This window comes from Agelaius phoeniceus, chromosome 4 (genome assembly GCF_051311805.1).
Source record: "Agelaius phoeniceus isolate bAgePho1 chromosome 4, bAgePho1.hap1, whole genome shotgun sequence".
In the NCBI taxonomy this organism is placed as follows: domain Eukaryota; kingdom Metazoa; phylum Chordata; class Aves; order Passeriformes; family Icteridae; genus Agelaius; species Agelaius phoeniceus.
Genome location: NC_135268.1, coordinates 56,801,186 through 56,816,738, shown reverse-complemented (window position 1 = coordinate 56,816,738; position 15,553 = coordinate 56,801,186). Strand labels below are relative to the sequence as shown.

The 15,553-nt window shown below is 39.0% G+C and overlaps 1 protein-coding gene across 2 annotated transcripts in view; it reads right to left on the bottom strand.

Annotated features, from left to right (window-relative positions):
• PPARGC1A (PPARG coactivator 1 alpha) overlaps positions 1–15,553 on the bottom strand; it is a 368,271-nt gene that overhangs the window by 9,213 nt on the left and 343,505 nt on the right. For both annotated transcript variants that reach the window (XM_077177654.1, XM_054633191.2), the window contains 3 exons: positions 8,405–9,317; positions 7,736–7,840; positions 7,205–7,325 (listed from right to left, as the gene is read on the bottom strand). In XM_077177654.1, coding sequence (XP_077033769.1) covers positions 7,205–7,325; positions 7,736–7,840; positions 8,405–9,317 — 1,139 coding nt within the window. The remainder of the gene's footprint in view (positions 1–7,204; positions 7,326–7,735; positions 7,841–8,404; positions 9,318–15,553) is intronic.

The following is a 15,553-nucleotide window of genomic DNA, read 5'->3' as shown; positions in this document are numbered from 1 at the left end:
CTGAAGAGACAGGTAGTTTATAGTGTTACAATTCAGATATAGCATGAAATGTATCTTTTCCATGAGTCCCTACAGAGGCATAAAGCACCACTCACTCTTGGACCATGGACAATACAACTGAGATCAGACCAAAACACAGTTAAACCAGAAATTATATTGATGTCGCTTCTTTACTTGTTTGAGTATTCATTTGAGATAAAGAGACCATCAGAATTCTTAGTTTGGGGTGCTGGAAATCTTGTCTTCCTGTTCCCAGGAGAGCACTTTGCTCTCAGGAACTATTTAATGCAAAATAAATAAACAATTCCTGCATCAGGAAGCCAGCACTAAAATATCTGTCTCCCAACAGAAACTCTTACTAGCACATTCAGTAAACTATTTTCACTGACTCTTTTCCTGGCCTCACAAATCTCAGGGGCTAAGATCCAGTTAATCAAAGCTCCTGAGAAATGAAAGTTTAAAACTGCAGAAAACAGAGATTCAAGAATCAAACATTCCTACCCAAAAGCCCTACCCACTAAGGAATGGCACAAGAATTACTTGTGTCCCTAATAGGTCCCTGGTCAGCCCAGTGGATTGGTTGCTCTACCAAAGTATGTATCAGCTCTCCTCAATCAGGGGGACCTGGTAAGGATCTAATTTAGACACTTGAAACTACTGCTTCTTTTGATTATGTAAGGAACCAAGGTGAGTGCCTTGATAGTCCTCTGTAACCATGCTGGGACGGACACATCCACTTTTAAATGTCACACCTTCCAAAACACAGGGTCCAAAAGCTGCCCTTGTTCTCTGCCACAGCAGTGCAGTTTGGAGAAGCTGGCACAGCTAAAAGAAGCACTTGTGCTCATGGGCAGCCATACATTTAGGGCACAAGTGTACTTTCCAGACAGCTGCTGCTTTTTATCTCTGTCTCCACTGTGTCCCAGTCCACAGCCCTGACCTTCCTGACAGAGGAGTTTGGGCAAGGCTTCTGTGAACCAGGGACTGTGGAGTGCAAGCTATAGAAATCTGCATTTCTTCCATTTCCACATTCTAATTCTGCTTACTTTCACTATGGTTGGGTGCCATACACTTCAAAACCAGGAAAATCTGCATATGCAGAGTAATTACTTTTTCAGACTGTTTTACCAAATCAAGGATTTAACCGCACTGAAACACTTGATAAGAAACAATTCCATTGATACTTGCTATTGAACCTAAATGACTGACCAGATGGAGCAGAACATAACACAGCAGACTGCCTAATATACTTTAGCTGAGATAATACATCTCAACTGAAAAAAACATAATGTTTCACTCACTGACATGGAGATTATTATATTACAGTGTGATGGAAATATCTATTGCACACTCTTCCATAAGTCTGTCTGCATGCCTGTGCAATTTTTCCTTCTTCTATCCCTCTAATAACCTTTATATCTCTAATATCCCTTTAAGACAACTGTAATAAACCAAAAGTGAACAATTAAAAAAAAAAAACTGTTAAAGTACTGTTAAGGGAATAAGTTAAACCTGCAAAATCAAGGAAATTCAGATTTAAAGCTGAAATGCACCATATGTCCTCCAGTGTGCACATATGAGGAGATGGGTTCAAGTATTTTTTTAAGCAGAATGCCATGATGGAATAAGATACCCAAGAATACAGGATTCACACAGATTTGTCTTTGCCTTGGTTAACTTTGGATTATTTAAAGCAACTATGAACATTAATATTCACAGAGATGCCTTCCTTTTATTCCCATTAATAATAAGAGCTATAGAAGCCTAACAAGATTGCAGCACACCCCTAAATGTTAAGGACCTTTTTTAATAATAAATTACATGTGTAAGTCTATATGGGCATATTAAGTAAAATGTTTACTGCAGTTGTTAGAGGATATGATTGATGACTTGGAAACCTAGAGAAGGGCAGAGAAAAGCTTTTATTTTCAATTTAATATGGGCAGAGGGGACCTGCAGGAAACACCAGAAGCTACTTGTTCATATTTCCCTCCCAAAAGTGTGCATGATTTATTTTGTATCATAAGCATTAAGTGTGGCTCCTTGATCTGCCAGGTTAGAAAAAAGAGAATAGTCCAGCCAACTCCTTCAGGCCTAACATCTCTGTCTTCTTCCATAATCTTGCTCGTTCTTCATGGCAGCAAAAACATTTGAATAGAAAGCTGTGGCAGAAAATCTTGGACTGACAAGCAGTATTTTAAGTCTCAGATGAAAATCCTAAAGCATTAGAATAACAAAATATGAGAAAACAAGACTGGGATACACCTTACACATCTAAGGGTCAATACAGGGACTGCTCATCCTCTAAATATTGACTGATGCTAAGGATCTTTTTGTCTTGCAAAGGATTCCTCCAAAACTTTATTTTCTTTGTGCTTCCTTATTCCTAAGTCTTTATTTCATCTTTATTTCACTAAACACAGACCATTAGATGCATTACTTTTCCCTTGGGTTTTTTTGCTTCTTCCCCCAGCAGTTGTTATCTTTGCCTGCCTGTGGTGCTGCTGTTCCCATTTTTCCTACCACTTTTTGCCTGCATGTCTGTGGGGCACACCTAGTTCTCCAAGAGCCAGGTAATGCTTTATGTGAAGCTGAGAGAAGGAATCCAGGAGCATTTGAAAGCTGGGTTCTGTTATGGGCTTGTAAAGGCTCTGCTGCTCACTCCAGCACAGGTGTCTGGCTGGGTACACACTCCATGTCTGTGTTGCCTCCCATGCCAAATGACTTCTCTGCCAGTAGAGACTTTAAGCCATGAAGACTTTTATCCTTAGAGCTGAAGGCCAAATACCATTTTGAAAACATAATGGGATTGGTTGGACAGAGTTCCAAAACCAGAAATGTTATGGGTGGAGATAAGCCATTAAAGCCTAAGCTTCTGATGTAATAATAATGAGAAAAAAAATTCTTTAGACTGAGTAAAGAAAAATTAGTATTGCCTGTAAGTATGAATGGCAAAAGTAAAAATCACAAAATCTGGGGAAAAAAACCCAAACAAGATTATTATCTTGTTCAGAACAGTTCAGAGAAACTCCATGGTGACTGCTAGAAAAATAATGATGGACCAGTAAAACTCAAACTTTAGGTAGAAACATATACAGTAAAATTAGAGTATCTGGGATCTAGGCCATCAAGATGAGCAACAACAAAAAAAATCCAAACTAAATATACAACATACATTGAATCCTTCGTAAGTGGAAATGCATTCTATTACAGGCTAACTCTGGTTTTAGACTTTCGAGAAGGCAGGCACTCATTTATGAAACCACCTTTCTCCTGCTTTCCTGTTTTAGAGCAATTTATTTTCTTTGAAACCATGTGTTTCTTTCTGATACAGTGGCCTCATAGCACATTTATCTTTTTATGTCTGTAAGCTCCCTGGGACTGCAACTCTCGATACTTGTCTCATAAAGGCTGCCAGCATTTAGGAATGAAAATTGGTAATGTTAATTGTAATTTTCTACTTGAGTATAACCTGATTTTGCTCTACCTCTTGGCAGTAGCCAGTGCACACAGTAGATGAGCTTGTGAAGGATGTGACTGTAAGTCAGTAGCATGAATAGAGTGGCAGAGTAGCAGAGAGCCACAACACCAAGCTGCTCATCAGACAGCTTAACCTCCAGCCCTGGTGCACCTTATCAATGAGGAATCACCAGCTAGTGACTCCAGAATTGGAATGTGCTATTTCAGGTGCCATGCTTCAAAAAGTATTTGCCACATGATCGAATGAACTGCTGGAGTAAAAGCCCACACGACTCAGAAATTTCCTGGAGTGTATCAGAGGAAAAAAGGGGTCCACAGGCCTCTTAGCAAATCACTGTGGTCTGCCTTGGTTGGGGGTCAGATCCCAGTTTCTACAAAGCACTAAGCAGACTCTGCTGTCCTGCAATGCTCCTGAAGTCATAGTCCATGTGTCTCCACTATGATCTGGCTCACATGGTTAAGCAAGTCTTGGTGGCAGACCATTCTTATGTTCAGTGAGGATCCATTCTAAAAAAACCCCATGACCCAGTGAAATAAAACAAAAAAAGATCAAACTAAACTGTGCTAACATCTGGTCAGTTAGGAAAGGAATCACAATCAAAAGTATAAATCAGTGAATGAATGAATGACTGACAAAAGTATTTTTTTAACTCTCTAAGTACCTTGTACACTCAGCCCATATTTTTCAGGCATGCCAGCTCAAAAATTAAGACCTCAATCCACAAAAAAGGCACTGAATCTCCAGTAACTGGAAGGGGGCGAGGGGGAGGAGAAGAAAAAGAAGACAAGAAGACTATCACAGCACCTTTTGAAGTCAAACCATCTGTACACAGTTTTAAGTCTGGACAGGAATTCAGGAATCTATACAGAAAAATACTATCCCAGGCTTCTAGCTCTGAATATTCTATGGTGAAGGTGGTGCATGCAAGATTGAAGGGGCAGTGTTCAAACATGCATGTGCCATACAGCATGAGCATAGGCTTCTAAAACCTAAGCCTGTGCTTCTAACCCTCCCCAGCATTCTGTCAATATGTCTTCACATCTGCCAAAATACAAGCTGCCTGCACAATCAGAGGGCACTGCTTCACATATGGTTTTGACAGATTAAAAGATGTTAAAATATTATTTTTATTTTTCTCATTTCTTTTTTGAAGGTTTCCCATTCCTGTTGTCCCACAGAGACTAATTCTAGATACTGGTTCCACAATACCTAATGACTTTTGGCTCTGTCACAACTTCTGCTCCTTTTTTACTGTGCATCCTTTCTACAACTAACTCTTGAGATCTCAGAGCAGTTCTTCTCATGAAGAAAGTCACCTGCCCTGTGTAATAACTGAGGCATTAGTACTGCCCAATCTTTGGGCCACTCTTCTAACAGCATCTGCAAGTATGTGGCCATAAATCATATCTGGCAGCATGAGAATGGGCTAGAAAGAAAATAAAAAATTCCCCAATACAGAGAGCAAAGAAATCTAAATTTATGGGACTGTAGAAAGAGCTCAAGAAAAGAAAGAGAGGACATTCTTGTGGCTGAACAATAAATGAGTTGAGTCCCTCAAGACTGAACACAAAAGAGACCCATAAACCAAAAGGCATAAGAAAAAAGAGCAGAGAATGCTAGAAATTATAGATACAAATTTTGTCACTGAATTCATGAGATCAGAGATCCCCTTTTTCTGCTGTCTCCTAATCCTTACCTGTTTTCACAGGGTATAAAATGGCACAATTCAATATAAACTTTTAAAGTATAAGTGCTGATAGACTTTGGATAAAGGAGTTAATAGGACTTAATCTACAATTCCTGCAGAACTCACACAGATGACTGGATTTTAGATTTTTTTGCCGTGTTCCCTTTATTGATATTTATTTTTAGTTTTGATTTATTTATGCCTATTAATAAATAATTCAATTAATTAAGTTAATTATAATCAAAATGATCACTTTAGAAAGAAAATAAATTCAACCTTGGTTTTGAATTGTCTAGAATTTTTAATGCAGCATGATGCAGCATATCTGGAGCTTTTTAAATTTCTTTTCTTTCCTTTTTCCTTTTCTCTTGATTAGCTACTTGCCAAATATTTGTTTGTTTTAAACTAAATCAAATTTTCTACCTCCTCAGCAGGATTCATGTTTATTTATATGGGTAAGGTACAGTAATTGAGAAGTAGCAAGATACACCCATGACAGAAGTCTACTTGAATCTCTAATTTGTGGTAGCTCTAAGAGAGAACAGCAAGTGTAAGTTACGATTGCTGGAAGGTAGCGTTCATCTCTAAGCAGATGGAAGCCAGATATTTTAAAACTAACTGCAACAATTGACTTAAATATGGCCCTGTCTGAAGCCAAACAAAATTATTCCACTGCCATCACTGCATTTCACAGCAGAGCATGTTATAGCTCTAAATCTTGTGCTTTACAAAATACACTGATCACCCACACTTTGTAGATAGGACACCTGAAATGGAGAAAAGTGAAATGATTTGCTGAAGCTCACTAAGAACAACAGCAGCAGAGACATAAAGCAGACCATAAAGTTGTCTGTTCACTCCCAGAACTCCTCATTGCTGTAGACTATGCCAGTCTCTGTCAATCTCTACACACTCCTGGTTCTGTAGGTGCATTAGGAGAAATGCTGCCAAACGTGTGACAAATAACCTTTTGCTACAAAGTCCACTAATGTCACTGGGAAAAAGACCTATTAATTTTGGTGACCTCTGGACAGAGCACTAATGGAAAACCTGGGAACGAAGATGAAGTATCCTGGTCTGTACCAGGTCATGCAAGAGCCAGAGCACAGCCAGAAGAGCTGTGTAGGTACAACCCAATGGAAAGAGCAGGACACAGAAAATCAAAATGTTAAGGTGAGACACCAAATGGGCTTAGCAACTTTTACAGCAACAGATTTACAGCAGCTCCCAATTTAATTTATCAAAATGCAGTTGCCACTGGGGAACTCAAAAGGGGAAAAAGCCACCCATCCATTTAACAGCCATTCTTCCTTCTGTTCTACTGCTACAGCAGCCAAGACAGTTGCTTATCCCCACATGGGTTATTTTCTTTGCTTCAGGTATTTTAGCTGTTTCATAGAGAACACTGATAAAATAATTAAATAATACATATTCATTACGAGAGGGCCAGTGCTAAGTGACATTTTTAAATTGCATCTCATCTTCAGACTATTTTGCTAAAAATAACTTTAAAAATTAACGAAATCACAGACACTGAAAAAATTATAATTCAAGCCAAGTCTTTGGATCCCAGTTTTGAGTTCTGTTGTCTGCACCCTCTGTATAGACAATTACAGCCACTCTGAGAGTTCAGCAATTGGTACATCACCTGACTCCTTATTTCGTGTATGTCTGGTAGGTGAAATACAGTATAAAAGGCAGGTTCACTCATATATCTGTATAAGAAATAGATTAGTTCTCTTCTATTAGTGTCCTGTCTGGGATGACCCCTTTGTCTAGTAAGTTCTCTTATCTGTTCAGCGTGAAAAACTTGGAGAGTTGCAATTTACAGAACCTGAAAAAATTAGTAGTGTGACACCAAAGCAGAAATTATTATGAAAATACATATTTGCTTAAAATGAAAAATATTAAGAAATACACGTAAGCAAATTTTTGTATTTTTATAAAAGAGAAATAAAGTCTGAATTCTAGCATTAGAATCCATGAAAAGAAACAGAGATCTATTTCAACATGAAAGTTATCTTTACAGTGCTTACAATTGCTTTCTGCCTCTGTCTCTCCCTTTGCTTGGCCCTTTCAGATTCCCGTTTTTCATACTCTTTGCGGTATTCTTCCCTCTTCAGCCTTTCATGCTGATATTCCTCATAGCTGTCATATCTAGGAAACACAACTTAGTCATCAAATCAAGCACCTGTATTTGTGAATGTAAAATTAGAAATACAATTTCTGGAATGCTTTACTATTCGAGGCAGTTAGAGAAAGGACAAGAGGAAATGGCCTCAAACTCCACCAGAGGAAGTTCAGGTGGGACACCAGGAAGAATTTCTTCGCTGGGAGGGTTGTTAGGGATTGGAATGAGCTGCCCAGGGAAGTGGTGGAGTCACCATCCCTGGAAGTGATCAAGAAATGAGTGGACGTGCTACGGTTTAGGTGATGTGGTGGTGTTTAGCCAAAGGCTGGACTCAAAAAACTCAGAGGTCTATTCCAGCCTTAGTGATTCTATGATTCTACAATTATCTCCTGAGGAGCAGCTGCAAAGCACACCAAATGCAGGCCGAAGGCACTACCTGGGTCTGCGACTGCACGGCGATCTGGACCGCGATCTTCCACCTAAGGGAGAACTTCTGTGTGCTCGGTGTCTACAGTGGCTGGACTCACAATAGCAACAAGATCTGCAGGAAGAAACACATTCACCTCTGTCATTCCATTTGAGTCTATTGACACCATTTCCTACCTCTTCCCTGAATTAACAATTTCTTCAAAGCTACCAGTGGGATTTTCCAGTGACAGTTTGCAATCTCCTAGTCAACTAAGGGGCCTCAAGTGATTTCTCCCCTCCTGGCCCTTCAGTAATTTTCCTTATTGAGGCTAACACAGAGCAGACAGTCAGCCATTGTCAAGTCCATCTGATAGAGGCTGTAGCAAGATTGGCGCCAGGCAGCTCACAGATAATGGGGAAGGTTAGTTGTGTACATCTCTCACCAATTGCTCTGCCTCTGACCTGACTGCCTCCACTCAGAAGGTGTAAACCTGGCAAATTCAACGGATATTGGAAAAAAGTGTTTCTGCAGCAAACCTGTAACCTTCAGAGTTAATCAGCTCAGGAGCAATAGAATGAGTTGCACTGGATTAAGTTATTTCTTGCTTTTTTTTCTTTCTTTTTGGTAAGTTTCTTATTGTTTTTCCTGTTTGTCTTATTAGCTACAATGATCATACATGAATCTGCTGTACCATACCTTGAAGAGGATCTACTACAGGGTGACCTTGATCTCGATCGGGAATATGGAGAACGGGAACAAGACCTGCGTTGAGGAAAGGACCTTGATCTAGAGCGTGTCCTTTGGGATCTTTGAGAAAATAAGGATTTGGGTGGAGACACTGAATCTCTGCATGGAGAGTTAAAAGAAGAGCAAGAAGGTGATACATCAAATAATGAATAGGCTTGTGTCCCATCCCAAGGGTAGCATAGTTTATCACTTTCATCTTCACTGTCATCAAACAGACCATCCATTGCTAGTCCTGAATTTATAAACATAGGTAGTTTGGAGAATTGTTCATTACTGTAATCACTGTCCTTTAGTTCTCTGCTCTTATCTGCTTCTTCATCAAAAACAGCTTGGCTGGGGTGACCAAAATGCTTATTCAGTTCAGCCCGAATTTCCTGGTCTTGGAGCTGTTTTCTGTTATTACCATGGGATCCCTGCTTATTTGTCTGTAAAGTCTCTTTCTTGAAATACTGGTCTTGTTCTAAAGAAGAACAAATCTGACACTGCCACCCAGGTGAAGAATCCTTAAATTCTGGTTGTCTGGAGTCCTGAAGTTCCTGGGATATTTTAATGTGTATTTCCGACTTTGAATTCACAGATTGACAGTAGTCATGGTCACCAAACAGCCGCAAACTGGGCCGTTTTGTCTTTCTCTCCTCATGTCCACTGCACGGTACAGTAGTCTTGTTAAACTGTGTGTACAGCTCAGACTGGTCTGGACCCTTCTTGGTTGGGTTATTTCCTGGAGAACCGGAAGACTCACTACAGCGGGGCTTTTTTGAAGGTGGTACAACAGTCTTGCATGATGACTTCAGTTTAGGTGAAGTCCTAAAAGGATTATCTTGGTTGGCTTTATGAGGAGGGGTCGTAGGTGGAGTTAGGCCTACAGGGAATAAAAGGAGGTACAGAATGATTTTAAGCACACATACAATGTTTATAAAGGTGGCTCCTATGCTTCTTAAAATAGATACAAAGCAAGACCCATTTTATATCGCTTCAACACTGCCAGTACTGAGAATAAAACTACCAAAGGTCTGGTAACAACAATAGCAACAATACTAATGCATCGCCATCAGTCTTCAGCATCATTTCTGTCCCTCCCCTTCCTCTACGACATCCGCCCCTCTCTCTGTAGGTTTTGATAGAAAAGATCAAGAGATAAAATTCCAAAGACGCTTTTGTTAAATACAAAACAGATTTTGATGTAAAAATGAAAAGTCAAAAGACTGTCACCATCAAAAACATAAAGAACCTAGCAAAGAAGAACCTGGATAAAAGCACAGCCAAGAGAAATAAATGAGTGGTACCAAAGGATGCAGAACTTAAATGCAATGAAATAGAGCCATCCTAACTCAGTGGCAATGACTCTTTGTTTCCAGAGTTCATTAACCATTGAGAATGTATGTCTAACACACTCGTTGAGGGTAATTAATACATTTTGCCTGAAATGTGGTTCTGCAACTGAAACCCAAATGCACAATAATACAACCACAAGTGTACTGAACCTTCGCATTTAGAACTAAATCGTGGTGAGAATCATGCAGTAGGGAGTCAAAATGAAACAGGTAAGTCTTGGTATTAGTTATTAGGTTAGTATTAGTATTAGATTAGTATTCAAGGACTAAATATTCTGCTAACTAACAGGATTATTTATGTAACTGTAATAGATTGTATCACTGTGATGAGACAAAATTGCAGGAAGAACTACAGCACATTCCAGTAATGCCTGGGAACTGAAGCAGCATCTTCCCATTATTTTTATAAGGGTAGAATATAACTTTCAATATTTTCTATAGAAATCATAGAATTTCTTTAGACTTTACCGAAGCATAATCCCAGACATCAGGGCAGAGTAATAGCAAAAAGCAGACACTGTTCAGGAAATCATTTCTCCTCAGGAAGGTACTTAGTATGTTAGGTTTCAAAAATTTGCTTCTGTCCAATTGACACTAATATAATTTAGTAACATATGCTTAAAATGTAACAAAATAAACGGAGATTAGGGAGTTCTCCAAGGTAATCCAGACCATCCCTAAGCAATCCAGATGCCTCATGCTGTCCAAGAATACTTTTAGCCCAAGCAATGAGCTTTCCATTAGTTCTTAAGCAAGAATGAGAAGAGAGGGCAGACAGAGTTACAGGAAATGTGTGTTTCAAACATGGTTATAGAGCTCTGGTTTGTATTTTTAAACATGCAACACAGCTCGGCAGATCAATACAAATGGAACATGTTTTATAGTGTTTTGCTGTAAAGAAGGAAAAGTGTCCATCAATGGACAGTGCTCCCTAAGGAGCATAAATGGAGACTGGGAGTCCCACTGCATTATCTGCAATGAATTTCTTTCAGAAAACAAGCAAATAGAAGGACCAAGGCATGAATACTTAATGTGAGAGACACACTTGATTTTGTCTGTTTGGAAAAAATGGTTATGAGCTACCCATGGCTATGCAAAGACTTTGCCTAATGCCACAAAATTCAAGGAAACTGAGGCAAAGTTTATGGCACCTAAAATATTAGTTACCCCAAATTTAAATTTAATACTAAAAAAAAATTGTGCAGTCATCACTGGTAAATTATTTCCTCTAAGTCCTCAATTTTTTTTTCTTCTTCCCAAAACTTCACTTGAGACAGCCCTAACTACTTCTTAACTTATGCACCTCCTCACTGACAAATATATTTGACTACCAAGTGAACTTTTGCTAAAATTAAGAGAACAGTCCTATTCAAAAATCTGCAGTAATAATTTCAAAGTTAAAACTTCAGGCTCAGATTGAACAAATACTTCAGTAAACAACTTTCTAGAAACAAAATTTTAAAATTACACTTTACTTGTGAAATTATACAGTCTATAAGAAATTCTGGGGTTAGTTACTGGGTTTTTTGATGTAGTTTTAAAGAAAGAATTAAACAAAAATACAAACACTCCACAATGAACATGTATATTTAAGAATTTCAGGCAAAGAAACCTCAGAGATAATCCAATATTCAAAATAAAATCTTATTTCAAATTTCACTTCTTTAAAGCTTGTCCTGGAAATAAGCAAGTAAAACATATAGTATAACATTTCCAGAAACCTGACAAAGAGCCCAATAAACTTCAGAAAAGGGGGGGGGGGGAAGTACCAAAAAAACCCTCACGAAAGTACAGCCTGAGCTAAATTTACTGGCACTTCTCTTGCTGGCAGAACAGGGCTGGGACAGCCTAAGAAAGGGCTTCCTCATGGCATTCTGGCTTTTTTCCTGGGTTTCAGCAGAAGCAGGAAGTGCACAGGCAAGCAGAAACAGATAAAAGATGGAAAATGTTCATTTAACTTTTGAACAAACCTACACTGGGGGATGGAGGAGGGAGTGAAGTTTTGAATACACGTCACCACTCCAAGTGCACCTCCAGAGTGCCCCCTGACCCATCTCCAAATGGTGAATTCTGAGAAAACCAGCTGGCTGCACACTTGTTCATCTTCACCCTAATCTGTGGTAATCTTCACTGAGGGCTATGATCCCACATCAGTGGCATTACAATATTCTGTAACCACTGGATTATTTCACACGCACTGATTTCTCCCCAATGTGTACATTTAGGCACTGACAGTACAAGGTATATTCTGTACTCTCTCTTGAACTTAGCAGGTTTTGACAGATTTATGGAAGGACAGATGGCCATTACAGGCTGAAGGCTGACAAGAGGCAGTTCAGAGCATTGTTAACACACTTGCACAAACTCTCAGCAGTGCAGCACTGTGCAGAATGTAATTCAGACTATAGCTTTTTTATTGCTGCCTATTTTCTTTTGTCAAAAGAGCCTGCTGTGCACAGCAACAAATGGCTGCCATTACCCAGAATGTAATGGGTGTCAGACAAATCACGTAACACAAACAATCAAGAGTATGTAGGTCATATTTCAACAGAGCACAACCTTAGCAATATTTATGATTACTGCATTGAAATGTGCTCTATAATAAACAAGTACCTCTACATCACTCACACTTATGTACTTCTGCACAGCAAATCTGTTAGAAGTGGTACATACTCTACAATCATCCCCCTTAAACAGTCTTTTTTCTTTTTAAAGTAAAAGGCAAGTATTTTTTCATGACATGCTATAAAACCATTTTCTTTGTAGGGACTTTTCCTTAATTGAATAGCTTTGGTAAATGGTACGTTTGCACTTTGCCTTGCTCTGTCTATATACTACGAACTCACTCCGTGATCTTGTGCTAGACAACAGCATATATCAAATTGCCAGCACTGCTGCCAAAGCAGCACCATCCTCCCTGTGTCTGTGCAACAAAAGCTGTTTGCATATGTGCCAACTCTGCCACCTTGGCCAAGCAACTTCTTTCCAGAAAGTCTCTGGGAGGGTGAAACTACTTTCGATACATTCCAAAACTCCACTTTAAAGAAAACTCGTAAAAAATAGTGTTACCCATTTAGCTCAGCTAGGTTGATAAGCAGAAATTTGGGGGGGGGTGGGGGGGGGTGCCTTTGCATTAAAAGTGACATCTGGAATTCTTAGGACTGATTTTCACTACTGCTTTACATAGACATCGATATTTCTAAATCTCCACGGTATCTCAGCATTCCAATGTTTGATGATGTTTGCTGTGTTTTGAGGGGGCTGATAATTAATGTCTTTTGGGGAAGACAGCCCGGGAACCTTTCTACATGTGCACTGGGCTTTTGGGAGGCATTGAAAATTAATTCTTTCATACCTATGGATTTGAAAATGGATTGTCAAGGGAAACATTATTTAAGGCCACTTTAAAAACTGACCACACGATAACAGCTCCATTCAGTAGAAGAAGAGTGTTGGTATGGCACTAGATTGCAGAAGCTAGGAATATGTAATAAAATTAAACAGTCATCATATAATAAAAAACGATATGCTTGTTGAATATTCAGTTTAATCCTGTTGTCAGTGCTGGAGAGAATAAACACAGATGCCTGAAAACATCAAATAATTCACTAGATTTTATTCCTTCTGGACAACTCTCTCCATCTCACATCTCATTTTATCGGAAATCATTCTGAGGTCAAAGAAGTTCTTAGATGACAGATTTTTAAGTATTTTTTCTGACAAGTAAGAGGTAACACAAATCTAGAGGTGGGCAAATAGCAGGTTATCAGTATCCTCAATGATGGTCACAAATTCCAAATCACTCTTCAACTTGATTGTGCACATCAGCTTTTCTGATGAAAGAAAATACAGCTTTTTCTGCCATTTTTCAGAAAAATCAAGTTTTTCCCCCAAGACCAGTGAGCAGTTTTACACTACAATAAATTATAGGGATCTATATCAAATTAGAGTCTTTTCACCAAGAGGGTGGAAATAGCCCTCTAGTTACTGATTGAGCCATAAGCACTTAAACCAACTTCATGTACTTAAATGGTGGCTTTGAGTATTTAGGTGTGAAAGTTTAAGACACAGGGAACAGAGAGAGATTAATTAGATGATAAACATGCTATCTAACATCTGGCATTCAGACGTTTGTCTAAGACAATCAAAAGTCTAAAACAATGGGGAGCCCTTGACTGCCAAGAGAAACACTGCCACCTCCAGAAGGTGAGTCATCCTGGTGAGTCTGTTTGCACAGTCCGTCCATCCCTGCCCCACCCTCCCCCCTGATTCTGACTGCTAACAAAGAGGAAAGAGGTGACACAGAGCCATCCCAGATTTCTGGAAGACACTGGAGAGGTTCAAGCCCACAGCCTCTTTAAGCAGGGCACTGGCAATGCAGATGGCTGTGGAAACAGAGATGGGCCTCTTCTGAGTCCCTCACTCAGAAGACTCATCTAACACAGGAATTTCATTCACTGCATTATCATTTCCTAGGACTCCCTCCATACCATGATGTTCTGGTCCAGCTTCCTCAGAATAACACTAGAATAATCAACTTCAAGAGATAGGACTTTATACAACAATGGACTTCGGACACTTACAGTGTATTGAAAGAATTCTTATGTGTGGCATGAAAACACTTCAAAGAATATTTGTTCCTTGTAATTTGACAAATCAATGTTTTGACAGTTTTAGGGAGGACAAAGTTACACTCATGACTACTAACAAATCTGTTGTAAAGCAAGATATAGCACTGGCAAGGGAATGGCTTCAGTTTGACTTTAGATACATGAATCCAAAATGTGTGTGTGACGAAGATTGATGGCTCATGTGGGAAATGTTTTTATTTATTTATTTTTCTGGTCTATAGTTAATTCATCAGTGAGGGAAGCAATGTTGTTTTCAGCAGAGAGATCAAGGGAGTTGCTATTTATATTAAAATACTTTGTGCTTCGATAGTGCAAGCAGCACTGCTAATGGTCTTTTCAATTCAGTAGTGAGATCAAGGTAACTCCTATTTAAATTATAATAAATAGTGCTTTTATGGTGCAAGCTGCCCTATATAAGGACAATGAGCAATGCGGTTATCTGGATATAATTTGGAGTTGCCAGGGTTCTCACTAAAGAACTTAAAGGTATTATTAATCACTACTGCCACTACTTTTTTCCTTATATTATTTTTGGTTGTTTTTTAAACTGAAGTTTTAAAAATTGGGTCCCAATTCTTTCTTTTCCCAATCCCATGATTTACACACACATGCACACACACAACATGCTGTAAGTTCTTCAGTACTCCAGGCTGTTTCTATTATGTACTTTGCTTCCAGCACAAGCAGACTCAGGACACAAAACTACTGCAGTACAAATTACTTAAAAAGCAAGACATGCATATTTTTATAGGTTTACATATATACATGAATATAAAAATAAAAACTAATACACATAGGCAGAGATTAAAAGAGCTACTGCATGTTCTCCTGAAATCTTGTGAAGTGCAACATGAAGTCCAAGAGCCACCATTATGTACACTGCTTGGTAACACTGCCCAGCTCCCTGGCCACACAACACTCCAACTCTTATTATTCCTGAATATCATCAGGTTATTTCCTAGCTAACTTCTTTTACTTTTAGAGGGGAAAAGAAATCACAGAATCATAGTAGAGCATTCCTGTTACATATGTGGCCAGTTGTGCTGTTTCCCAGCTTCTGCTGCTTTTTTTTAATGCACCAGTTCTCCTGATTACGTTTTCCAAGCATCTGCAGAGCTGTTTTGTTTCCTCCT